Here is a 25,890-nt window from a genome sequence, read left to right on the forward strand (position 1 = left end):
TTGCACAGAGCATTCCCTGATCCCTGCTGGCTACAAAAAATACTGAACTTGCTCATAATCTTAACAGACACATAATAAAGCATAAACTGTAGCTATGTCATCACTGTGAGTAAAAAAACCCTAACTTATTATTCCACTTGTTATTTTGCAAATTAATGAGATTTATCAATTGCTGGTCCACGTATATATCTGCAAATTGTCTGTAAATCAGGGTTTCACATGGAACTTTCACCATCCAATGCCCACTATGCCAGTAAGATCAATATTTGAGCCTGTAATTCCATTATACAGCCTCTCCTGGTCATGATGGCTACTCAGCCTGCACTTTCACACTTTGCTCTGAAAGCTCCTCATGTGTAAAAGGGAGTGCTAACTACTGGAAAAAAAGGCTTATCTCTAATACACAGGTAAATTGTGTTCACTGCATGACAGCTGGTAGTGGGAAGTGGGAGAGATTCCTCTGTTCATTTATAAATTCTGGGTACTTTCAAAGATGCTGTCTAGGACATGGCAGGACAAGCAGGAAGAACTGGCATGGAATGGCATGGCTTGTCTTGTGTTTCCATGCCAGGAATTCTGTTGTCAGTGACTTTGCTTTCAAACAGCTCCGCTGTCAACTTAGCAAAGTAGAAGGGGGCACTTGGATGGATAACAGCTATTCAACAATTAAAAATTCAAGTATGAGGCATTGAGGGAGAAGAAAGGAGATCCAAATTTTTAACAGTAAATGTTTTCCTATAGGGACAATATTCTGCACTAATTAGCAAGCAGCACCTCAAATGCAGTGCATGATAAAGCACAATTAACCTCTTTCTAGTACCTTGACTTGTAAGCAACATCTTTGGTTTAAAAATCAAGTGTTCTGTTGTCATATTCCACTTGCAAACTTATCTCTGTATGAGGGGAATGTTTTAGTGACTTCAGTTCTAATACTTCAGCTCAGTGGAAGTCAGGCTGGCATGCTTGCAGTGGTTGGCTCAGTGTGAGGTTCCAATTTCCTGAAATCCCTGGGAATTGACAAGCAGGGTTTTCTCCTCCACTTGATACTCGTAAGTTTCTCATTTTTGCTCCTTCAGCCCCACAACTATGAACATCTCCCCTGAGACCCACTTTGAATTCCTCCTCCAGTGTAACCTCAAGGCAATTACTAGAAATGAGGTGTTGTACAAACGAAGAAGCAGCCACTACTTTAAATGTCTTTCCTATCCAGAAACTTGGAATACATGAGCACAGAGAAATGTAAATTGTAGTGAACACTATAGACTGTTTATGGCACTGGATATTCCTGTGTACGATCCTGAAGTGACTGTGAACACAAGATGTGTTTGGCAGTTACACCAGAGCTGAAGCTAATATCAGAGTGCAAAAGACACCACAAGAGATTACCATGCCACCAAATGCCATTCACCCCAGCTGAATTGCTTGCAGTGTTTGCTGGTGGTGCTTAGACTGACAAAGCAACTTTTTCATAGTGTTCCTTTTTAGCAAGATGTGAGATTCCTAACAGCTGTACAAGGGCACTAATGCTGCACTTCAGAAAAAATGAAGGTGCAATGAAGGAGGGCCATGCTGCTAATTTTTGAATAGTGACCAACACAGTGTTTTTCCTCAGCATAAGAGCTGCTATTTGTGTAAAGACTCTAGGAATAGGGATGGAGTTGCTGGAATTCACTACAGTTCTAACATAACAGGTAATCTCTGGGATTGGGAAACACTGCTCGTAAACTTGCATGTACAGTCTGAACCGAAAGAGTCATGGTCTGCTGAATTTTAAGGTAACATCCAAAACAAAGGTTGACAGCAACTTGTGCAGAACTGTAACAGAGGGCAAGACACAAAAGAAAACAATGTAAAGCAGACAGCTTGGTAATCACACGGGAACAGCCAGATAAGGGCAGGTGAGACCTTCTAGCCATCTGAACAAACCAAGAGGCTGTACCCACACCAAAACCTGCAAGGCAGCCAAAAAGCCGAATTACGGTCTTCAGCCTGCTTGAGTCACGGTAAATACCATCGCCCCGCTGACGAAGGCTATGTGAGAGCCAAGCTGGAATCGGGCACAGCTGGTGACTGATGTTTGCCACTGGCGATGGTGGCTGGGTAACCCTTCAGGAGAGCGGCGGGCGTGAGGCGCGGGCAGTGACCCCGCTCTCACCTGTGCTGCCCGGGGACGGCTTTATGAGGGCAGCTTTCCTCGTTTTTCTCCGTGACGAACAAGCCCAGGCAGCAGCGAGCCGAGCCTGGCACGCCGGGCCCCGGGCCAGGGTAGCTCTGCCCTAACACGGCACTCGCTGCCGCCCGGGGCGCCCCCAGGCCCGGCCCTCAGCGGCGCCGCCGGCGGCCGGTGCCGCTCGCCCGGGGCAGGGGCTCGGCCCGCGCTGGGCCCGCCGCTGAGGGCCGGGAGCGGCTCCAGCACAGCCGGCTGCAAATGGCGCCTTCCCGGCCCCCTCTCCGCCGGGCGCGGCCGCCACAGCTGTCCCGGGCCGCTCTGGGAATCACGGCTGCTTTCCCCCGCTATGGCTCCCGTGAGAGGGCTCCGCCCTGGGCCTCGCCCTGTCCCTCCCGGGAAAAGCCCTGGCCCAGCTACCATCGGGTAGCAGCCCTCCGTCCTTGCCAGCGGTGACGGGGGGCATGGCCGCCCCTCGCTGTGCGCGGCTCCGTGGGCCGGGGTCCCGCCGCCTCCCGCACTCGGTGCGGAGCGGTCACTGTCACTCCTCCGGGAGGCTCAGCCCAGACGGAAGGCGGGGGCCGCCCGGGGAACGGGCCGAGCGCCCGGCCGCTGGCATCCCGTACGTGGGCTCGGCCCGCCCTGTCCGGGGGCCGGTGGGGGCAGCGCTGCGGGGACCGGCCCCGGCCGCGGGGTACGGCGGGTCGAGCGCCCCCGGGGAGGGCCGGGCGGCGGCGCGCCTGGATACCCGCCCGAGTGGGAACGGGCGGGGAAAGTTTCTCCTGTGCGCGCCCCGTCCGCCCGTCCCTCCCTCCCTCCGCGCCCGCACACTCTCGCAGACACACACACGCTCACACCCCTCCGCCAGCGGCCGGGGGGCACTTTTGAAAGCCCTTCTGGTTCCACACCCAGCCGCCGCTGACATCATTCCCGCAGGAGGGCGGGCGGAGGCACCGCCGCCGCCGCCAGACGGTCGCAGCCCCGGAGAGCTGCCCGCCGGCCCGCGCCCGTGAGTAGCCTCGGCCGGGCGGGGGGCGCGGGGGAGCGGGGCGGCGGCGGGGGGAGCGGGCGGCTTCGCCAGCCAGGGGAGGAAGAGACCCGTCAGAATTGGGGAAAAATTAAAAGCACGCGTTTGTTTACTACGAAGCACATTTCATTTGGGTGGCTGCGGTGCTTCGCCGTCGCTGGGCCAGCCGGAGAGAGCGGTCCCGGTCCCGTCGAGCCCCGGCCCCGCTCTTCGCCCCGGGCGTCCGGGAGCGGGACAGAACGGGGCGGGCCGAGGGGCTCCTCGCCAGTGAGTCCAGGCTGGGCCAAGCCAGCAGAAAGTTCGCGTTCTGTACGGGATAGATTTCTTGCTGTTCTTTTCTCTAATGAACTCTCAGCGGAGTTCGCGTGTGTTGCAGTAACGCTGTAGCAGCTCTTGGCAGCTCCCCCCCCGGACAGTGGAAGGAAAATACACTTAGATGTAATTCAGTGCAGATTTCGGTTTATGAAGTTTTGGCCAGCATTAAAGGTTTTTCTGCTTGAGTCGAACTGCAGTTTCACTCACGGGTGGTTTTTATCTATAGGTAATGCCCCACTTACATCGGGGATGTTGTGTGCCAGATACTGGACAGGCAGCTCTCAGTATCGTGGGTTGTCTGCAATATTGAGTATTGAATTTGAGAGGTCAACTCCTTGTTTGGACATTTCTAGGAAGAACAATACATTGCTATCTGTTCCTCAGCAGGCTTATCCACGACTTGTTCTTACCCACAGAATGCTGCCATCAAGAAACCTGCGCTTCAGCCTCTCTTTTAATTTATTGGCAGGAATACTTTGTTCACATGGTGCAGGAAGGTCTTTTTTTTTTTTTTTTTTTTCCCTCCTCACAGCAGTTGGGAATAGTATGTAAATGATCAGTAATTATCGCTGTAGAGCATCTTAGTAGTATCCTCAGACTTGATACAGAGCTGTGAAGAAACCCACTAAATAGCTGTGAAATCCACACTGAATTACCTTGGCGTTTTCTTTAGGAACTTTGGAAGTAAACAGCTATGGTTGGCTCATCATCAGAAAAACAAAATGTAGCTCTTTCTCTTTATTTACTTGCAGACTCTGTATATACAGTGTTGGTGTGTTAGCTATATAAAATAAGCCTTCTTGCCTGCCTGAGCAGATGTTTTTTCTATTAAATAAAAATAGTCTATAGTGACTCTTTCATCCAGACCTCCTCTCAGATGTTGAAGGCTTTGCTGTCCATGTAGTTCAGACAAGAGCTGTGAGGCTGTGCTGCTGGGACTGAGGTGCCAGGTGGCTGCAGGTGTGGGCAGGCAGGAATCCATACAAATGGTAGGGGACTGTTGGGCATGAGTTTCACTGGGGGGAGAAATGGGAATTATACTTTGCTGCACAGTTCAGCAAGGTTTTTGTAAGAGAGTGTGTGACAAATGCCATCCTAAGGAATGCAGCTGGGGTACAGATACTTCCCACAGCTGGTGAAATCAAAGTGGGAGTGGAAACGAAGGCATATGGTAAACATGGGCAGCAGAAGCTGATATGACTTTATTCAGCATAAGATATAAGGACTTCACCTTTGCTTCAAAGACATTGAAAGAAGGAACTCTTGCTGTTCTCTGAACCTCCTTGTGAACTTGTAGAGTTGAGTTAGGAAATAGACTGTTGGGATACCTGAGGGAAGATTCATCCTCGGTGCTGAATAAAGATGTGTACAGATTGTATCACGCCAGCTGCGTGGCTGACGGGGATGTAACCAGGTCCCTGTCTGCCCAGGAATCCAGGAATTGCTCTGCCAATAGCCATCAACATTAGCTGGAGCTGAAATGCAGCAATACCTTGAAGACTCTTCATGCTGATCAGTTTCTTGTTAGTATGCTCATTGAGGAAGAAAAATGGTGTGTTAATATAATTTCAAATAAAAACAACATGCAATCAGTAGACAAGACACTACTGGTGTTGTATTCTTTGTTTGTGGTCTGGAAAGACTTCTATCGTAAACATGCAAACAGTGTTGATTATGCTGTGGATTTGCCAGTAAGGAAAAACAGTTAGTTTTATTTGGTTACACAGATTTAAAACCTTGTTAATAAAGGAAGTTGTTCAACAGACTGAGCAGATCAAGACTGAAGGCTGCTGCAACATTATTATCTTAGACAAAGAATCTGTCTCAGTTCATAGATGCTGGAGTTATTGTTGCTGGCCAACATTGTTTAGAAGAAATGAGCATCTCTATCTCACACCCACTTTCAGTTAATGCACTTGACCCCTCTTGATTTATTAGCATCTCCTGCTTCACAGTTGCCTTGTGTCTTTCTTTTACTTCTACTATTATGGCTTTTATTTTGTTGTCTTGTTTGTCTCAAGGTTGTTTCTCAATTCAGGTTTGACATTCCTTCAGTGATTAGAAGAATGTTGTACTGATGAGTCTCATATGGGTATTTAGAGAAGCAAGACTTTCCTCTACTTTTGCTAAGTATATTAGGTGTAGGCTGTCTCCTTTCATAATGCAGTTTCCCTGTCATTTAAAAATGAAATCAGTGGCAGCACAAGGAGACTCTTCCCTTTTCACTTGAATTTATTTTGATTTTCCACTGGCACTTCACATTCAATTTGCGTCCTGAGCTTCATGTAAGACATGACATCCCCACATAAATCAGGACAAGAATGTGTTTAATTAAAGAGATAAGTAGGTCTCTGGGGACAAGGTCTTTCATGCTAGCTGGCAGATGTACTTTCCAGGTCCTCCTCCATGTTCCTGTTGGAAGAACACCCAGCAGAATGAGGCACTGTGTTATACAGGAACTAATAAGAAAGATATGTACTCTGAGGTGAAACAAACACTGTATGTAAAATCCATGTGAAACTTCAGCACAGCCAAATTTGAAAGTAGAAAGGAATGCACAGCTTTTATTGAAATCACGTTGGTCTCAGAGGGAATGCAGGGAGAACATAAGCACAGCACTAAGGAATTCCATTCATGGAGCTGTTCAGTGTTTGTTAGGGTTTGCTTGTTTTTTGGATGCTCAAAGCAAACCATGATCTTTGCAGTGGAGTTTCAGTTTTTGCTAAAAAATTTACTGTTCTAGAGAGTAGATAGGTTTGTAAAATATACCTCAAAATGTCAGGTGATGCTTATGACTTCATTAGGAAGATAAGTATCATAATTATTAGAAAATACATCTTGCTGGGTGAGACTCAAGAAAAAGACTGATGGCCTGAATTCATCCATCAAAGGAATTATTATATCTCCACTGAATAGGGAAAATGTAATTACACCTTTTTATTTTGCTGGTGAAGTTTCATGGGCAGGTTTAATGATGGTATGTGCATGCCAGGTGAAGCCTCATAATTTGGGTGTGACCTTAAAATACAACCCTCTGGCTGTATAGAGATCTTCACAGGAGTCTGTAGGTGGAGCAGAAAGTGGACTGACTCAAATACCCCTTAGAGATGGCTATAGGATATATATTTATGGTTTGCTTCACTGATTCTTAAACACTGTGCTATGTTTGGGATTGCATGGGCCGCAAACAGCTGAGGTGGGCAGTAGGAACACTCCCTCAGCTGTGTAATGCAGGTGTTCAGTGTCCTGAAATAGATCCAAATTCTGGCCTTCTTCCAGACAGAAGGAGGCCTTCCAAAGGCCTGGATGTCTCTGCTGAGGTGCATGTGCTGCCAGGTGGGCTCTGCACACTCACCTGTTCTCCAGGGCTCGCAGTGCTCAGTCCCCTGAAGAACAAACTTGCTGTTTAGTTTCAAGGCAGAAACAAACCCAAGTCCAGAGCCTGCAGAACAGTCTGTGAACAACTGAAGGGCTCTGGCTGAGCCTGCCCATCTGTCAGGGTGCTTGGTGTACCCTTAGCTGGCCCTGTGGCTGTGCAGTGACCCAGGCACTGTCCAGCCTAGCAAGGTGCAGCTGTGGGGTGGGGCTGAGGGGACTGGGCTGTTCCCACAGAGCAGCCACTGTAGAGGAGCTGTGCACTGAGTGTGCTCAAACAAGGCATGGAAATCCTTCTACCTGGATTTGTAGAGTCCACGTGGCAGCTTTAATGGCACTGATTACAAATTATGGTGTAAAAATTGCATTCTGGAGGTAGGCAGAGTATTCAGTATAATCCTGTGCTGCAGTGTTGCTGTCAAACAAAGTAGTAGTTGTGGAGAGTTTAAGTTTTTTGTTTTATAACCAACTGTTGTACCACCAATATAAATGTGTTTTCACACTCTTGATAGATGATGTGTAAACTCTGAAATAACTAAAACCAAAATTTCTCAACACAGAGCTAGTCAAAGCCAAATCAAAACAAGCAGTTTGAAAATTTTATAACAGTGAATGCAACGCATTTAATTGCTAGCAATTTCCACAGAGCATCTGCCAAAGTTAAAACAATATCAGCTTTTATTTCTACGGAATTAAATGCATTGCTTTCAATCTGGAAAGACAGACCTTTTCTGCCTTTGTTTGTTGGTTAATTAGGTGGAACATCATAAATCAGTCGAGCTGTTCTGTTGTATCTGGAATAATCTCTGGATAAGCAGCCGTCTGTAGTCAGCAGAGCCCAGGGTCTGAGATTCACTCAGAACTATGTTAATTTCTAGTCAATGTAGTCAATGCTGCAGGTGTGCTTTCCCCCCCCCCCCCTCCTTTTCATTGACTGAGGACACATTTTATCTGTCAACCTGATATAAAGGTCTGGTATTTTACTTGGTCTGTCACTCCCTGCCCTGCCAAGGTATTGAACAGAGACACCCTCGACACTGAAATGTGTCCACACAGCGATTGAGCAGGGGTGAGGCCAGGCCACACCTCAGTTCAGCTGTTTGTTTCAGGAGCAGGTTCCCGGGAGGGTTCCCATAGCTTGAATAGCTCACTGGAACAGCCCCGTGTCATTGTCCCAGCGCCATGGAGCCAGAGGCAGGGCTGTGCCAGCAGGCTGCAAAGGGCTCTGTGCTTGCTGCCCCTGCCCTGGGGGCTGGCAGGCAGTGGGGGCCCTTGGGTCACCCTCAGACAAGGGGCTCAGGCTGTGCTCACTCTTGGGAGCTCTGCTGCCCACCTGAGAAACAAAAGGTGCCTCAAGCTGGCTGTGTCATGGTCAGCCCGGTGTCACTGCACTGCCCAACAGCCTGCACTGCTGCCAGCAGCCCTGGAGCCTGGCAGGGAGCTCAGCCCAGTGCCAAGGGCATGGGTATCATGCAAAAAGCCTGTTGTGAAATGCACAGAGGCCTCAGTGAAGCTGTGGCTGAGGCTTCACAGGAGAGCAGAGCTGCGGGGTCCTCTCAGGACAGCGGGTCTGCCGCCCTGCTAGCACAGTCCCTGCATCACGGAAATCCTTTTGTGGAGCTCTCTTTTTCCTGTGCTGTGGTGATTGTAAGGCTGTTCCAGAATGTGATAGCTCTAAGACTTGTAATTTACATCTTAAATGTGCACCTGATTTATAGCCATATATTTTCATCTCTAAAGTTAAACAGTTCTTTTTCCTTCCATGTGTTTGCCTTTATCTGCAAGCAAGTATATCCCCATTCTGTCTTGATCTTTGAAAATGAGCAAATGCGAATGAGAGGTTCTTGTCTTGTTAAGCTTAGGAAAAAACAAGTTTTAAGTACTTCTAGACCAGCTTGATTGTTAAGAAGGGTTTAATGTACACCACAGCTTTGTTTACATTGAAGTGGTATCTGGTGCACAACAAGCAAACTGGCTGAACAGAGAGCATGCATTGAACGCCTGAAATGATGCGTGCTTTCTTTAATTTTCCAAGAATACAGTTAAGCTCTACCCATACATACTTAAGTTGCAAACATTTTATAACAAGTTTTGCACATACCTTTGTGAAAGCTGACAGAATAGTTTTATGTTTTGCAAGAAACCAGAAACTGCAATACACAAGCAGTTACTTCTTTCAAATCACTGCTGGGTTTTCTCAAACAATGTTTGCCCTTTGAGAAATCCCTTGAACCATGGGGTGTCTTTGATTAAAGACTGTTTTGTTAGCATTTGCCAAAGGCATATGATGCTCAGCGTAAACTGAAGGTGGAAGAGTGGATGACTATGATGGGAATCAGAGATTAATTGCAACCCTTTTAGGTATTATTTAGTAATATGTCAGCCTACCTTAAACCACTGTGGGTTGTGTTGGGATTAGATGCAGATATAGAACATCTTAAGTATGAGACTGTTATTATCTAGTATAAAAGTACAGTTACAACTGAAAGTGCTTTAGGGAAACATAAGAATGTGTGAAAGATTTACTTTTGAGGATGGTGTGATTTGTGCTGCTGGAGGAGCAGCACAATCTCTTCCTGCTGACCACGCAAAACCCTCTAAAAAGCAGTTTTGAGAAGATGAAGTCTTAAAGACTTTTATTCAAATATGTCTGTCTGTGTAGGCAGCTGACTTCTGTACCTGTTAAACTGTCTTCTCAGCATATAGTGGCTAGTAATGTCTCTTCCAGATTTTGCTGGAGTATTTGAATACATCTATCTTGAAGTTTTTAAGCTTCAGGCTTTTAGGATTTTCAGGTAAGCTGTCACAAGGCTCATTTTCCTGGTAAGTGACACTTCCCCACCCCACAGCAGGTCATTGTGTCCCTGTGTTCCCATAGCTGGTTTTCTTCTGCTGAGTCTGCCCACAAAGGCTTCATGGCTGAGTGACTTTCCTCAGCAGTGCACACAGCAGGGCCACAGTGAAAGGAGTGGTAGGGCGAGTCTAAACCCAGTCCAAACTTGTTTGCAAATAAATGACTGACAGAGTTACAGAAGTGGCAGCAAGGCTGGCATCCCTAGGTCAAAATTTTATTAAAAGCATTCCTAAGAAATTAGAAACATCTGCTTCTTTTGGTCTCCATACTCAAAGCTAGCATGTTGCATTTTTGCTGTAGTTTGCTTCTTGGTTTTATTTGGAAGTGTATGGAACAGCAGGGTTAGAATTTACTAGACTTTGGAGTTCCTGCTTGGTAGCATAGACCTAATGAGGAGGACAGGGTGAGAAGGGAGGAAGTCTGCAGATGATCTGCCAGACCTGACTGTAATCACAGTCTCTTTCACTTTGGTAACTAGGTGGGGTTTCTGAAAAGGAGACCAGATTTAGTGTTTATGAAGTTGTTTGAGGAAGAGCTGAAAGGGTGTTGAGCATCCCCTCACACACAGGTGGTAGGGAGGCCAGGCACATGAGCTTCTTCACTTTAAGTCTGCTGTTGCTCAGGGAATCCCACCGGTACCAGCAGGATGGACAGACATCCAACACGGTAAAAACAAAAGGTTTTATTAAGCTATAGGTGTACATTTGTACTAGTTGTGGTGCACACAAAGACCAGACCTCAGGGTTTTGGTTGCAAGGCACGATTTTCTGAAAGAAAATAGAAAAAGACTAGGTCATACTGTGTCTAGTGAGTTTCTCTCCAAGCCCGTGTATTTCACTATCAAAACACAACAAGCTGACTGCTGTAACTGTGCTGGAGGTTGCTGGGTCTTAACACAGCCTGCTGCAAAGGCACCAATAAATCTAGAACTGATAGGATGACCCTGCTTTATTTTCTGCCATTGTGTAAAAAAAGCCATACATGTTGTCATTCAAATGGAGCTCTAGAAAAGAGAGTGGATTTGTTTTTTGCTATATTGATTTTTTTGCCTTCATACAGTGGTTGGTGCAGGGAGCTTTGATTCATTTCCTTCTGATTTCCTTGCTTTGTGAGGAAGGACTTAGAAAAGCAGGTAGAAGTGTAAGTGAAAAGCTCTCTTCCTTCCACATAAAATAGGTAGCACAAAGAGCTTGAGTATGTTCTCAGTTAGGCAAACAAAAAGAGCTGGTGGTCTCTGTGCCATCTAGGGGCTCACAGGACACGTAGCCCTCTTGATTCCAAAGCAGGGAATGTTATTTTGTGTAGAACACAGATTGTTCTTCATGCTTAGCTTTACAGCAGGAAGAAATTGGATGGGAGCCCGTGTGCTGTGTACACTTACTTGTACTTTGCATTTCCCTCCTGGGTCCCCATTCACTATTGTAGAGATGTAGTCAGAGCCATCCAGCACTTCTTGCAGGTCTCCATGCTGACTGCAGACACTGGTTGAAGGAGGACATTCAGTTTCTGTATTGGCTATTAGCTGGGTAACACCTGGGCATGAAAACAGGTCACAATTTGAATGTACACTTGAAGAGTGTTGGTGTTCCCAACTGTTAAATTAACTCAGACAGAAGAAATAAACAAACTGGAGTAAGTTGTTTCAATAGTGTAATTATTCTCTTGGTATTACATTTCCTGAATTTCTTGTCCTTTATGTTGTTTGATATTTAGGCATTAGAGGACTGTTGAAATCCTCAAAGCTCTTGCTGGCTTGGGAGAAAGGCTGCTGTCTGAACTTCACTTTTGGTTCCAGTTCTGAGAATCACACAAGGAAAAAAGAACGCTTCATACTTGATAAAAGAAAAAAAAGAAGTTAGTTAACAGTATCAGTCTGTTCTTTATAAACCAGGGAATTTTGTGCAAGTTTAGAGACAATGGTACAGGCAAAATGTGAGCCAGCTTCTGAGTTCTCACATGTCATGAGACACCATGAGATGTGGCAGAAGAACTCTGAGCAAAACCATGTAAATCCAAACAATTTAGGATCCATCACAAGATGACAGATTTCTCATGCTACAAGTATACAAACTTCTTCTTATAAATTCACATTTTCAGACTTAATTATAGCACTGAGGGGCAGAAGAATTGATAATTAAGGTTTGCTTTGATTCAGTTTTACACCAGTGACCTCAAGAAAGTTCAGCTGCACTGGATGCTTATAGATGGCCCAAAGACCTGCTGTTCTTGTTGCAATGAAACATCTCAGTGCAGAGAGCTGCAGGTATGGTAACTTGTTTAGCAGGATCCTCTGCCCCTTGTTTTGGGTGTGTCTTTTCAGCTCTCTAAATGTGGGTGTTGAGAGTCTGCACACCCCCCAGCCTCGGTCTGTGCTGAGTAGGAGCTGTTCTGCAGAGATTTCACCGTGTTTCTAAGGGTATGAACCAGGATTGTCTATGTGGAAGGTTTCTCAGACATGGGCTTACATGAAGATGATAAAAACCCCTGACTTGATCTTAGGGAGTGAGGGCAGCAGCCAGTGTTGGAGGGTAAGCTTCAGCCTTTCCAATGCAAATGAGGCCAGGACAAACACACTGCACTATGTATTGCTGGTTGCAAAAATTGAGTATGCACAAACATGAGAAACAGCCTGGCAGCAGAGTTCAACTGCATGGGAGGAAAGGAAAGCGTTTGTTGTGGAGATGACATCTGGGTTGGAAAGTAGTGATAAAACTTCTGTTAAGAACTGTCAAAGACTATTTCCATTTTTGCTTGCTTGCTGTACTAAAAAACTTTAATAGTCATGTTTCTTTATACTGATGGACATGAAAGATAAACTTTATCCTGGAGATAAACTGAAGCTTTTCTGCAGGGGATGTGTTTTTGTGTGTGATATGACATAGGGAGACAACCCAGTTTTGAAACACTACAGTTCAGAAATGTTGGAAACCCTGGCCTAGATACCTTGCTTTACTGTGCAATTCTGTGATGATTGTAGTGTTTTATCCTGTATAAACATACTTGTCTCTGCATGTCCAGGAGATTATAGCAGAGGCCCTTCTTAGCCACTTCTTCTAAAGTTCATCAGGCTCTCCCATGGCAAGTGCAAACTACTGCTTCCAAAAGTCTGCATTACTGACGAGATTCAAGAGAAATGTGACTGCTGCATTTATCCTCCCCCTGTAAAATGAAGTAGCACTGGAGCATTACTGCTGCTCTAATTGAAAAAAAAAATATGGGTTATTGCTGTAACTGGCCTTCTGTTTTATTGTGTTTTGTATAAGTATTCTGCAACTTAACAGCATTTGTGGGAAACTTTATTACCACAGCAAATCTGGATGTGTTCAGTGGGATTCCTATAACTTACTCTTTCTAGATCCAGTGGCAGTTTGCACTTGTAGCTCAGCAGTATCTGTCCATTTCTGCCTTACACCACACCTTATGAAGTGGTATTAACTGCTGAGCCTTGCAATTGAAGGAATTTATGTGGACATCCAAAGTCATCCTTACTGTAACCCCCAAATCTGTTTTTAATGCCGCATGTGATGAGCTAAGTTAAATATTATGTTCTCTTTTGTCAGAGCTTTGCTGGAGGTTGGTACAGGGAGGTTCCTGAAATAGCTGCAGATTGACAGGAGAGCTGAGCTGGAAGGAGCCTCTGGAGGTCTCTGGTGCAGACTCTGGCTCCATGTGGGGGTTAGATCAGGACGTTCTGGGCCTTGCTTCAGTTGAGTCAGGAAGATGTCCAAGAATGGAGATCCCACAGCCTCATGGGCCCTGTTCCAGTACTTAATCATGCTCATTGAATATAATTAATACTTTTTTCACAATTGGAATATTCCTTGTTGCAACTTGTAACCGTTGCCTGTAGTCTTTTCATCATGTACTTCTGAGAAGTGTGGCTCCATCATTGTAAGTGTAATGTGTCCAAAAAGCTTTTCTCATATATTTGTGTGTGTGTAAAAACTATTAAAAGAATTCAAGTCACTTTGGGGAATGATGGCTAATATCTGTTGCATCATCTCAGCCTTCATCCATGCCTAAAGGCAGTGTACTTTAAATTCATGGACACCCTGACCTGAGAGCATGGTGTGTTTCAGCTGCAAATGAGAGAAGGTGAAAAATCATTCTGTCCAGGAAGCAGTTCATGGTAAATAAGAAAAGGAGTACAGCTAGTGTGCAGAACAGGATGTTACCAAAGTGTTTGGTTAGTGATACATTAGTGAAATAAGAATTCTGAATGTTAATGCAAACAGTGCTCTGTAGCTGTGTCCTTCCCTTGCTCATAGGGAGAGGAAAGGAGCTGCTTGCTGCTAGGAGAGGTTCCCACGCAGGCTGTCCTCAGAGGGTTGGGGAAGGAAGAGCTGCTTCCTGAGGCAGTGGGAGAATCTTGAGTCTGCACTGTAAGGTTTGAATTCCAGCATTTTGTGGAGTTGAGAAGGACTAGTAGATCTTTCTGAGCATTGTAACCTAGAATTTCTGCCTAGAGAGGGATGCAGATTCTGTAGTAGCATCTGCAATGTTGCTGGCTGCATCTTGGAAGAGGGGAGCTGCTCTTTTCTTCCTGCCCACAAATCACAAAGAATTTCTCTGTAAAACCCTCCTCCCTTCATTATTCCTTCTGCAGGCTAGGGTGAACCACAGAAACTCCTGGGTCTCCATGGGAAGGGAAAGTTTGTAGGAGTGATTGAGGTCTGTGCACTTCTGGGATCCTGTTCAGGCATGACAGATTGGATAACCAGTTCTTGTTGTCTTTTCCTGGTATTAATTACTTGGAAATGGTCTGTCTCCTTCTTTTCCCCCTGTGTATTTAATTCCTGACTCCATGTGTCATTGCTTAGCACTGTGTGCACAGAAGTTGTAGCAGCTTGTGAAGGGAGCAGTTGCCAGCAAGGCAGGAGGGGGAATCTAAAGATGATTCTTGGGAAGGGTCTTCAAAAAAGAAATGTCAGACCCATCAGACCTTTCTTATTGTCCTTTTTTTGTTACAGATGAAATAAAAATATCTTTAATTTAATCTTGGCTTTATTTGGGTAAAACAAAAAATGTCTTCTTCTTACCAGCCATACATATTTATCTGTCCTGTCTGAAACACTTCTCTTTATGGCTGAAAACAGTAAAACAAAACCATTCCCTTGATTGAAGATAAAGTGGGTTCTTCTGTGCTGGCAAGTCTTGCTTTTGCAAGATTGTTTTTAATTAGGTTACATTTTTTTGGTCTCTCTTACTTTATGTTACTTCATGTAATAAGATGAAATTGTATTGTTATTCTTAAAATAATACCGAGTACAATTTGGTTCTCTCTCCTTATATGGCAGATGATTGTTGCATTATTGAATGCTTAGATACCATCTGTGCAAGAATTGAACCTCAGAAAAAAAACAGCCACAAGACAAGAGGGTGCTGTGCAAAGACATATCACAATGAAAAATATTTTGATGTGGCATTATACAAACCCACAAAATACCTTCTTTTCCTTTCTTCTTCCTTTCATTCAAGCAAGGCTTGATAGAGAACCATGAATGACATTTCTGGAAGTGGAACTGGATTCAGAGGACTTTGAGTCATACAGTAGAATCACCTCATTGGAGGCAACTCCCACTTTCTGTTCTTCACTGTGGCTGGGGAGGCAGAGTTTAACAGAGAGGAAATGGGAAGGAATACCCACTAGAGTAGATGCTTTTCCTATTTTAGGGTTTGACTTGGCTTTCCCACTCAGTCATTTTAATTAGGTATGGATATAAGGCTATCCCCTTATTTTTCAAAAAAGCACTTCAATGCTATTTGCCTTTGAGCTTGTTATAACTCTGTACTGCTGTGGAGATGGAGAGGATTATTCTGGAACTCCTGGTCTCTATTCACTCAGTTATTATGCTGTCAATTATCTTTTTGTTAAAGTTTTGCAGAGTAGTTATTATTTGCTCTGATGAGAGTGCCAGTGGAGCTGCTTTAAAAATGCTGTCAGAGTAGTCCTTTTCTTTGGTTAAATTATTAATGTGGTTCATGATTCCAGTAAATGGCAGTAGGAGAGAGGGGATTAGACATGAAAAAAATAATGGAAGTATTAAAATTCCTAACTGCCCTTTCTTCTGGATATGTGCTGTGTTTGTGAGTAGCATCATTTGACATCATAGAATGTGTCCAAAGCAAAGGAAAGTACATATGCATTAATGTACTGATGAGTGACAATGTGCAGATGATGTACAGAGTGGTGCATCTTAACTGCAAAGATCTGCAAGAATGCAAATTCCTTATAGCATACATTAATGGGAATTTCTGACCAAGAAGAAATGGATATGTCAAGCATTTGCATTTTTCTGAGTATTAGTAGCAGTAGTTTTCCCTAACCTGTTTGTTATATGCTCACAGATTTCCTGGGGATTCCAGTTAAATACAGGTTCTGATTCTCTTGTATATATTTTTTTTTTCATGTGAGAGGTGACATTGCAATAGGTGGGTTAAATAAGGTATGAAGGTAATAGGTAGCCTACAGAGAGTATTAAGTGACTGAACATAAAATAGCTAACTGGATTATTATGAAACTAATGGGTTTATTCAACCCTACCAGTAGGAGCAATACATTGAAGAAAATAGTAGTCCTTAGTCATTATCAATGGATAAAACTTATAACTGTATGAACAAAGGATGTGAGGCCTAAGGTACAACATAGTGTTACTAAATCTAAGAGGTAGTTCTTGGTGCACTTAATTTTGTTCTATAGGCATTCTTTTGAAATCTGGTTCTTCCTTCTTTGGAAGGATGGTTGGAACAAGACCTTACTGCAGTCAGTGGAAATATTTTCATCACTGCACATGAGGCAGTGTAATTTGAAATGCACTTCTCTAAAAGCCAGTGTGAAGGAGTTTTCCATCCTTGCACACAGAATGAAACTTCTTTGTGTGTTTATTCACTGCAGCCATCATGCTGGAAGGTTGCAAAATGCAGCTTTTGGCTTCATTTCAAGTTGTGATTCATTTTAACACCCGTGATGCCAGTTTAGTATCTGCAGAGAGAGAACAAGTGCTGTGGACTCCTGCTGCATCTGATGCTATGGTCTCTAACAGCACCAGAACTGCAGGTTGATCCACTGACAGCTCTTAAAGATTGTTCATATACTTTCTTATATTCAACAGATTTATCTCAGCCTAAAGCCTCCCAGAGCAAGGATGCTGATTCTCCTGGCCTTCATTATCGTGTTTCACATAACCTCAGCAGCTCTGCTGTTCATCTCAACTATCGACAATGTAAGTGTCATTTCTTCTCCTTGGCTCTCAGACACACTGGGATTTGTTTGCTTCATAAAAATTGAAGCAAAGAAATGAAGCAAAGACCTTTCTGTAACAAAAATGCCTTGCGTGTGCGTGTTGCTGGTGGATAAGTCTGTCCATGGCATCATGTTGTAAGCTCAAGGCAACAGATCCCCTCCCCTGGGAGAGACTTGGCCAGGGAGGATACAGGGTGGAGCCCTGGGATTTGATTCAGCTGGACATGAAGCAGAGAGGGGGGGAAGATTCACTGTCCTTTTGTGTTAAGTACCTAAAGTCAAACAGCTGGTGATTAATGCGTGGGGATAATTTCAGTAAAGATGTGCTTTGCCTCACAAGTGTTTGTCCAAGATGCCCAATTAAATCATGAAAGACAGCATGAATGGATGTGTGTCCATTAAGTTGAAGCAGCTTCAGCACAAAGCTTTAGAATATTTTATGTTGCATTGTTTCAAAATTTCTGTTTTATTTTTTTGATCAAAAAGAATTTACTCTCCAATATTTATATCTAGCTTTTAATGGAATTCTCCATTTTCCAAAACAGCCCACTATCCTGATCAGAAGTTTGTGCAGTGGAATCTATCTGTGAGGTCTGATGTATGTACAGGCTTTTGATATTAAAAAATCTGTTGCTGAAAATACTGTTTAGTAAGACCATGCTCCAAGTGAAATTATGCATTACTCACAACTTTTTGTTGCAAAGTGTACAAACTCAGGTGTTACATTTTAGTCAGCTGGTTGATTGTTGCATGGAAGTAGGTCATTATTTGAGCACTGGAGCAGGTTGTCTTACCCTGCTCCTTTGAATATTTAGAAAGCAAAGACAGTGGGCAAAGCAACCTAATCTTATTTCAAATCTGCTGCACACAACCCAAATTATTGCAGAAATAAAAGCCTATGCACTCTGCTTTGTTTCATTAGCTACCTTTGAACATTTAAAAACTTAAACTGTACAAACATCTTTTGTTAGATTTTATATTATGTATCTCTATATTATATAGAACTCAGAGCTGAAAAATAACATACTGAACTGGGACTGTAAAATCCAAATGAATGGCATTCTGAGAAAGTAATTCTTTTTCTTAAAATGCAGTGTTCTGTTTATCTATATGCCTACTACCATAGTATATTATAGTTTTAACTGCAGTATTGTTTGCAAAGCTGCACAGTAAGCTCTGAGGCTTCTGGAATGTCTATTTAAGCAGCAGATCCTACCAGGAATCCTATTTAAAAGTCTCATTTTGTGCAGCTCTAGTCAAAACAAAGGCCTGGGTAGCTATTGGAATGGGAATGGGTTTCCTGAGGAAATGCCACTTGTGGAGTGCTTGTCATTTTCCAGGCTACTGTAAAAATCTGCTCAGATGCTGCAGAACCATTTTGCCTTGAATGTTAAAGCTCAGAATAGAAATACCCCAGGAGGATGTTAATTTGTCAGCCATTACCAGACAGATGCCATAGTGTAGCTCAGCACAGCTGCATTGCATTGAGATTAATCATTTCAGTGGCAGGAACCAGAACCTCTATAAAGGACTTCTGTTTCAGAGGTGATGCTATTTCCTGCTAATTAGCAAATACTGTCCTTCAGAGAGGTGTGCATCCTAAACAGGGTCTGGATGAACAAAGCACATCTTGTCTAGGTGCCTCAAGGAGTGAGTAATCACCGACTATACAAAATTTCTGCCCAAATAGTGGAAATCCCTGGTGCTTTGGGATGTTTAAAATGCCCTTATCTACTTCACAGAGGTCTAAAATGAGAATATTGTGTGGATAATTATATACACTTTATTCTGAAATGCCATGAGATCACACATTTCATTGGAGTGGTTAAATATCAAAAATGAACAGAAAATTGTTAAGGCTGATGTATCTAATCAGTAGACACTTGGACAACAAAGGAGTTTTGTGGGGTTTTTTTTGCATTTTCTCCCTGTAAGAGCCCTTTACTTTCATTTTGCAGGCCTGGTGGGTGGGAGATAACTTTTCTGCAGATGTCTGGAGAGTGTGTACCACGAATACAAGCACCTGTATGGCTATCACTGATGAGTTCAATGGTGAGTGTCCCTCCATGCCTGTGTCTGTGTTCCTTCAGCAGATCTGGGGAAATTGCTGTGAAATTTACAGCGGCCCAGCCTGGCTACAGTGGCTGCAGATTTACACAGAGCAGCTGCTCATGGTTAAAAAGGTATTGGTTACTTCAGCTCCCAGTTACAGGGAAGTGATGGACAGGATGAAAAACCTGAATGAGAGGAATCTCTAGTGCTAAGGGTGCATGTCATGTCTGGTTGGACCTTCCTGAACAGAGCTGTCTCCAGGTCTGGTGGGAGGCTGGGGTCTGCATTTGGAAGCTATTTGGGACGGCTGGCAGTTCCACTGTGCTCCTGGGACATTGATGGCAGCAAAGGGTGGGATGTGGCAGAAGTCTCTTCAGTGTTTTCATTCAGTTTGATGAGAAGTTTTTGGAAGTCTTTAAGCCACTGGCTGTGTATAATACCAAGGAAGCAGAGGAGAATCAGCCCCTGCAATGCACACACGGCTGCTTTGCTGCATCTGCTGAACTCCTGCTTACAGAACACGGCTCTGCCCCTTTACTCCTTGCAGGAGAAGGCAAAGAGAGAAAAGATTTTTAATCAAGGCTGCTTTGTTTTTGCAGAGTATCAATCAATTCAGGCTGTTCAGGCCGCCATGATCCTGTCTACCATTTTCTGCTGTGTGGCATTTCTGGTTTTCATTCTTCAACTCTTCCGTCTAAAGCAAGGAGAAAGATTTGTGTTAACTTCTGTTATCCAGCTCCTGTCATGTGAGTGACTTTTCAATGCTTTTGACTTTAATGATATCTTCATGAATGTAGGAAAGCAGGAAAAGGTTTAAAAAAGAATGAGCTGCATGAGAACTCTGTAGTGCCCCTGAAGCCATAGCTTATCCTTCATAATTGTTTAAAGAGTGAGCTGTACCATTCTGTAATATATAGACAGTTAAAACATGGATGCCATCACTGCTCAGGATAAAGTAATTTAAACTTTGAAGGGAAAGAATCTGAGATGCTGAACTTCTTGAGGACACTAAATAACTCTCTAATTGTTACAGGCAAGCACTCACTTCTTTTTTTTTTGTCAGTCTTAAAAACTACCCAGATGTTCAGAATCATTTTCCGTTCACTGAAAATGACATAGATACACAACAGCACTTCAAATTTATAGCCTGCCAAATAAACTGAAAATATGTCTTGAAATGCTTCCAGGTTAGTTTGAGGATGGAAAATGAGCATCTGCAAAGAAAGGACATTGGTGGAAGCGGCTAACAGAAGAGACAGTGAATAGATGTGTGTACTGATAATGTTTTAAGATGCTGACCTTTATTATTTTCTTCCTCCTGCAGGTCTGTGTGTTATGATTGCAGCTTCCATTTACACAGACAGGCATGAAGAACTGCACCAGAGCCATGGATATGTAATGGAAGTTTCCAAAGGCCAATATGGCTATTCCTTTGTCTTAGCCTGGATTGCCTTTGCCTTTACCCTGATCAGTGGAGTGATGTACTTAGTATTAAGGAAGCGTAAATAAATGTCAGCACCTAGTTATTTCTGTCACTACAGTACAAAACCAAATTCCAGTAACCATTTTGTATATAATCATTTACATGGTTTTGTAGTAAAGGTATTGTTTCTCTAAAAATGTACTGTGTTCTTGATATGAAACAGAATTAAAAAAAAAAAAAAAAGAAGGCAGGTGAAATGAAATGACTGGCACCTCCAGGTCAGGGGTCAGAGCAAGACAGAGCCAAGCTGTTTCTTTTACATTCTTTTACATATTTCATCATCATAAATTGTTTTCCTTTATTAGACATTAACAGTTTGTTCCTGGCCTCTAGTAGATTAGAAATAAAGCCCATACAAATTAATTTGTAAGCAATATACTAATTATATTCCTGGACCAGATATCCCTTTGAAATATGTTAAATAGAAGGGCGTGCAACAAAACAAGGCCCAGATGACAATGAAAAAGCAAACACTTGTAAAGCCCAGAGCTGCACTCAGAGCGTCTGCCCTGGCTCAGGACCAGTGTTCTGCTCTTTATAATGTGCAGTAAGTGTCATCAAGTTTTTATTAAAACCACTTGCTTTGCAAAAGTAAACAAGCCCTTTTTGTACTCCAGCAAATGTTTCTCTTGATTGTGTTTCACATTTAATTTAAGCACACAGAGCCTTTGGTGGGAGCACTTATCAGCCAATTCCCTGTTCAGCCTGGGCCCAGCACAGCTGGGGCAGTGAGGAGCTCCCCACCCCAGCCCTGGATCCCTGAGCCTTGGGCAGCCTTCCTGGGAGGGAGAGAAGGGAAACAGGAAAGCATTACTGGGCCTGTCTGCAGATTTCTAAGCAGCCTAGTGATCAAGCAATGCCAAATTTAGGTTTTTACAGCCTAACTCAACATGTTTATTACACTGAGTTTTTATCACATAGTGATTTCATGGTTAATGTGTCCTGTACAAAAGCATTCCCTGAGTCTGCCCATTAGGAAATTGGCCTTTAAAAAATTGATTTTAAATTCCTTTGTGGATTTTACTGGAACTAAACTCTGCTACTAACCAAATCAGAGTGCAATTGCTATGCTTATGAATTCCAGGATAGGTTTAAAGATAAAATTACTTGGTTTTTATTTTTCAGTAATTTTGTGAGCTAAATCTTTGCTCTAATACCAGGCTTAACTGCTCAGCAGTGTAATACTGGATTTGGCTGATGGTGATTCTGGAGATCAGTGTGGAGAATGAATGAAGCAGCCTGTCCTGGTTAGTCACAGCTTTGATGCTTAAGTACAGATTTGACTTTTGAAAAGCTCTAACCATTTATTTATTTTTTTCATATTCACTACAGCTGGCTCAATGCAGAGGCAGTAAAAAAGTAAATAGGTTTTTAATGAGGTATTACACTTAAAGGAGAACAAGTTCAGTATCATAAGGCAGTGTAGCTCTACTGAAGTTAATAATTGCTACATTAGACATCAGATAATGAAATTTTATCTGATCTCTTCAGATTTATCCTTGATTTATCACGAAGTAAAAGTTCAGGTGCATAGCTTTTTAGGAACTGTCTCCAGCATGGGTGACAGGTCATGTTGTTCCATCTTCATTCCTTCAACATCCTATAATGCTTTGGCATGTGCTGCTTGTCTTTTGGGAGCAAAGAAATCCCAATAAGACTGTTAAAAAATTAGGATGAGCAAGCAGAACATCACAGTAAAAGCAATAATAATAGTTAAAAACCCATATCATTTTGAGAAAAGGGATTCTTCCCAATCTAGCATCATGCTAGTATTTCATCAGGTTTTTTTCCTCTTAGTGGGAGTGCTCTGAATTTCAAGAATTATTACCCTACTTTTTAAAAAAGTGTTTCTATAATTTGCTGAATACATTTCAGGTTCAAAACCTGAGATTTTGCTAGCAAACAGAATTTGTCTTAAATAAATAGATGCAGGTTTGAGGGTGAAAGTAGATAGACTGTTAGCTAGGCATTTTGCTACTTTTATTAAAACATGAAACAATAAGGGAAATTTTTAAGCAAATACAGATTAAAGCTCTTATATCTAGTTGACAGTCCTGAAGAATTCTAAGTTAAGCTTTTTATGCCACTGACTTGCAGAGATGCTTCAGTTCCTTGCCTTGATAATGCTCAGGTCATTTGTAGAGCAAATATTTAAAATAAAGATGTAGATATATATGAACACAGTTTAATTCCACAGTAAAAGCTCTATCCCTTTATTAAAGTGAAAAGCACACACACAACAAATACTCTGATGCACAACACCTCCACTTGTGTACAAACACCAGCATGTGCATGATGCCACACAAGAGATGGGAATGTTCTGCACAAGTGAACAAATCAGTCTGAACTAGAGTTTGAGCAGAACAAACATATTTTAGGGGTTTTTTTCTACCTTATATGTCTTTAAAATATACCATTTTCTATACTCTATATATTCTGAAAATGTACATGAAAATAAAGTTAAAACAAATTCTTGTACTGTATTAGCAAACTCAATACATTTAGCAATCTGACCTTTTCTTTAAGCTTGGGATATATTTACACAATATTGGATGAGAAATAGTTGAGTTTTTGTGTGAACAGGTAAAATTAAATTCTTCCTGCCTGTAAGTAGAACCAGAACCTGATTATTTTGTCCTTTGTTGAAGACCTTTCAGGGTAAGCAGAGAAAATATTAGTGTATTGAACTTTTAAATGTATGGTGTCAAGAGAACGTCTTGAGTAATGTAAGATCCACTGATGCTCTGAGGAGTTACCTATAAGGTTTTTTTATTTTCCATCATTTGCAGAAACAATCATATATTTTAAGATGAGGTTGAGTGCCTTGACTGTATGAGCAAATAATGTGAGAAACAAGCCAGTGACTTCTGTATCTGCTCTGGTCCAAGCTTTGGATTTGCAAATCACACAGCACACTTGGGTTTGTACAGATCCATTGAAAACACTCCCCCAGTTCCACAGAAATAATTCCCCAAACACCATGAAACTTCTCCTTTGTAATCATAATCATAATGGATAAGAGGAAAAAGTCCCGATTATTATAATATTCACTATCAGCCGTGAATGTACCTTTATATTTTTCACCCAGCAAGTAATCATCTGCAGCACAGGAAACAATCTTGGAAAAACAATCTATAATATTTATGTCAAGATAATAAAAAAAAAGTTTGTTTTTATTTATGTATTCTGTTCAGAACAAGAGATGGGCATTACTTTGCTATACTGTATTGTAGGTGATATGATCTGTGCTGCTTAGACATTAACTAGTTTTTTACCTCAGCTACATCAACAATTAATTTTATGTGGTTCTTAATGTGTTCAAAATAATGGAGGGACTGCTTGACTTATTCTGTTCCTATCTTCAGCATTGTGGAATTTTGTGTCACTTAGCTAAACAGACCAAAGAAAAGAATTCTTCCTGTAGTTCCTAAAGACAGGAATAGATGAGCCACTACCTTTCCAAACACTAATGACAGCTAAGAATCCTAAAACCATTGAAATAAAATAATGATGTTGAAAATTTTACTATATTTTTCATTTCTTTTATAGGTGCAATAATCCCCTCTGAAGTAATAAGATGAAAGAAAATGAAATGTGGAAGTAAAGTAATTTTAAAAAGAAGACTTCCATTTTCAAGGCTGTAGAATCAAGCTCACAAAATTAATGGAATAGCATAACAGACTGTAACAAGTAAGAAACATGAAGTTAATACTGTCTGTTAATAATGCTTTGACATGAAACCACTGCAAGTAAGTGTAGTACTTACCAGCAGTAGCAGACACTTGGTAAGGTACTGTGAGTGTCCTAAAGGGTTTTTTAAGCAGTTATGGATTGCATTATCACCAAATGGTCTGGAACATCCAAATTATCTCATTGAGTGAGAAGATCCCACCAAGTAACTCTTTTGGAGATGATTACCTGTGATAAAGAGCTAGGCACTGGAAGTGGCAAAGCCTTTATTTGCTTGTTTTCTTCCAGACTGAAGCAGAATTGCTACAAAATGGAACAGACACAGGTGATAACTGCATAGGGAAGCACATTTGGATCAATTTCTGCAAGGGTCCATGACCCTTGGATTTTGTCACAAGCCTCTTTTAGTTTTGGGATTCTGAGAAGGTCTTTGAACCTTTCATGAAGCCCTGCACAAAGAAGGATCCTTGGCAAGTTGTGGATGCCTGGAGGCAGACTGGCTATTGCCTGAAAGTCTAGGCACTGGGACAAAGCCAGTTAGTGCACCAACAAAAATAAACCACTCACACTACTTTATAGTCATACTAATTTAACTTTGTTTAAATCTAGAAATCTTCATTTAAATCTATAAGCTGAATTGCTGCTGTCTGTACAGTTTCCAGACTAAGAGCACTGGCCCAGACTTCCTGACATTCATGAAATCATATTCAGCATCTTGTTGGCCTTTGGGTTCTGTCTGTCCAGTCAGGTTTGCCCAAGGTAGAAATCCCTCCTGACACACTGGCAGTAGGAACTTAGCATCACCTCGTGCTATCAAAAGGGGGGGATGAGGAAATTCCCATTGCATTCAGAGGGTATTTGTTTATCTTGGATCACTGCTGCACTTACTGAATTTTTAAGGAAAATGTTCTTTTTAATCCTTCCAGAAAAATTTAGCCAAAATGTCAAAAAGCTGTGCATGTACTTAGTTACTTAGTTTTAAGACAGGTTTACGTTTCACAGATGAGTAAAACTGCAGGTGCTTTAATGAAATGAAACTGCTGTAATAAATGTCAGCAAGTATGAAACAATGCCAGTGATACCCAAACTATATCATATGGTGCAGGTTTAGGTCTGTTTACTGCTGCTGCTTGAGAAGAAAGCTTTTGTTCCATTTCTCTTCAAAAACCTGCAAAAGTGAAACTTTCTAACAAAGCTGGTGCCGCTGTCATAAATGCTAAAGTTCAGAAAACTTCATTTAAACCAAGAAGGCAATTATTGTTGCAAAGGAAGGGGTAGGAATATAATGTGTGCACTGATTCACTGACTTAATTTTCTTAGTATATTATCAGCAAGAAGTAAAAAATGTGCCATATTGAAAAGTGTTTTTAGTATTACTTTGGACATTTTTGTTTTCTTTTTAGCACAAAAATCTTAGGTTTAAAGTATCAGTATTGAAGAAATTGGAAATTAAAATCCTAAAAGCTTTTAGGGTAAAAGTTTAAATCCTTTTGTCGAATAATGCTTTTACACGTTTTTAGGCCTGACAGATTTGGAGGGGGAGGGAGGAAAAGGAAGGAAAAGACAAAGTAGAGGGAAAAGAAGATAAAAGGGGAAGGACGGCTGGAAAAGGTTTTGGGGCTAGGGGTTTCTGTGTGTTTATTTCTGACCATGGTGTCTCCTGGCGTTCCTCTCTTGCTTCTGT

The 25,890-nt window shown here is 42.3% G+C and overlaps 1 protein-coding gene across 1 annotated transcript; it reads left to right on the forward strand.

The window, feature by feature from the left end:
• Positions 1-3,064: 3,064 nt before the first annotated feature.
• EMP2 (epithelial membrane protein 2) lies at positions 3,065-23,126 on the forward strand. Its single transcript, XM_058035481.1, has 5 exons — positions 3,065-3,176; positions 16,851-16,961; positions 18,940-19,033; positions 19,633-19,779; positions 20,358-23,126. The coding sequence occupies exons 2-5, from the start codon at positions 16,884-16,886 to the stop codon at positions 20,540-20,542; spliced, it is 504 nt and encodes a 167-aa protein (XP_057891464.1). The 5' UTR covers positions 3,065-3,176; positions 16,851-16,883; the 3' UTR covers positions 20,543-23,126.
• The last annotated feature ends 2,764 nt before the right edge of the window (positions 23,127-25,890 follow it).

Source organism: Melospiza georgiana, chromosome 16 (assembly GCF_028018845.1).
Source record: "Melospiza georgiana isolate bMelGeo1 chromosome 16, bMelGeo1.pri, whole genome shotgun sequence".
Taxonomy (NCBI): Eukaryota; Metazoa; Chordata; class Aves; order Passeriformes; family Passerellidae; genus Melospiza; species Melospiza georgiana.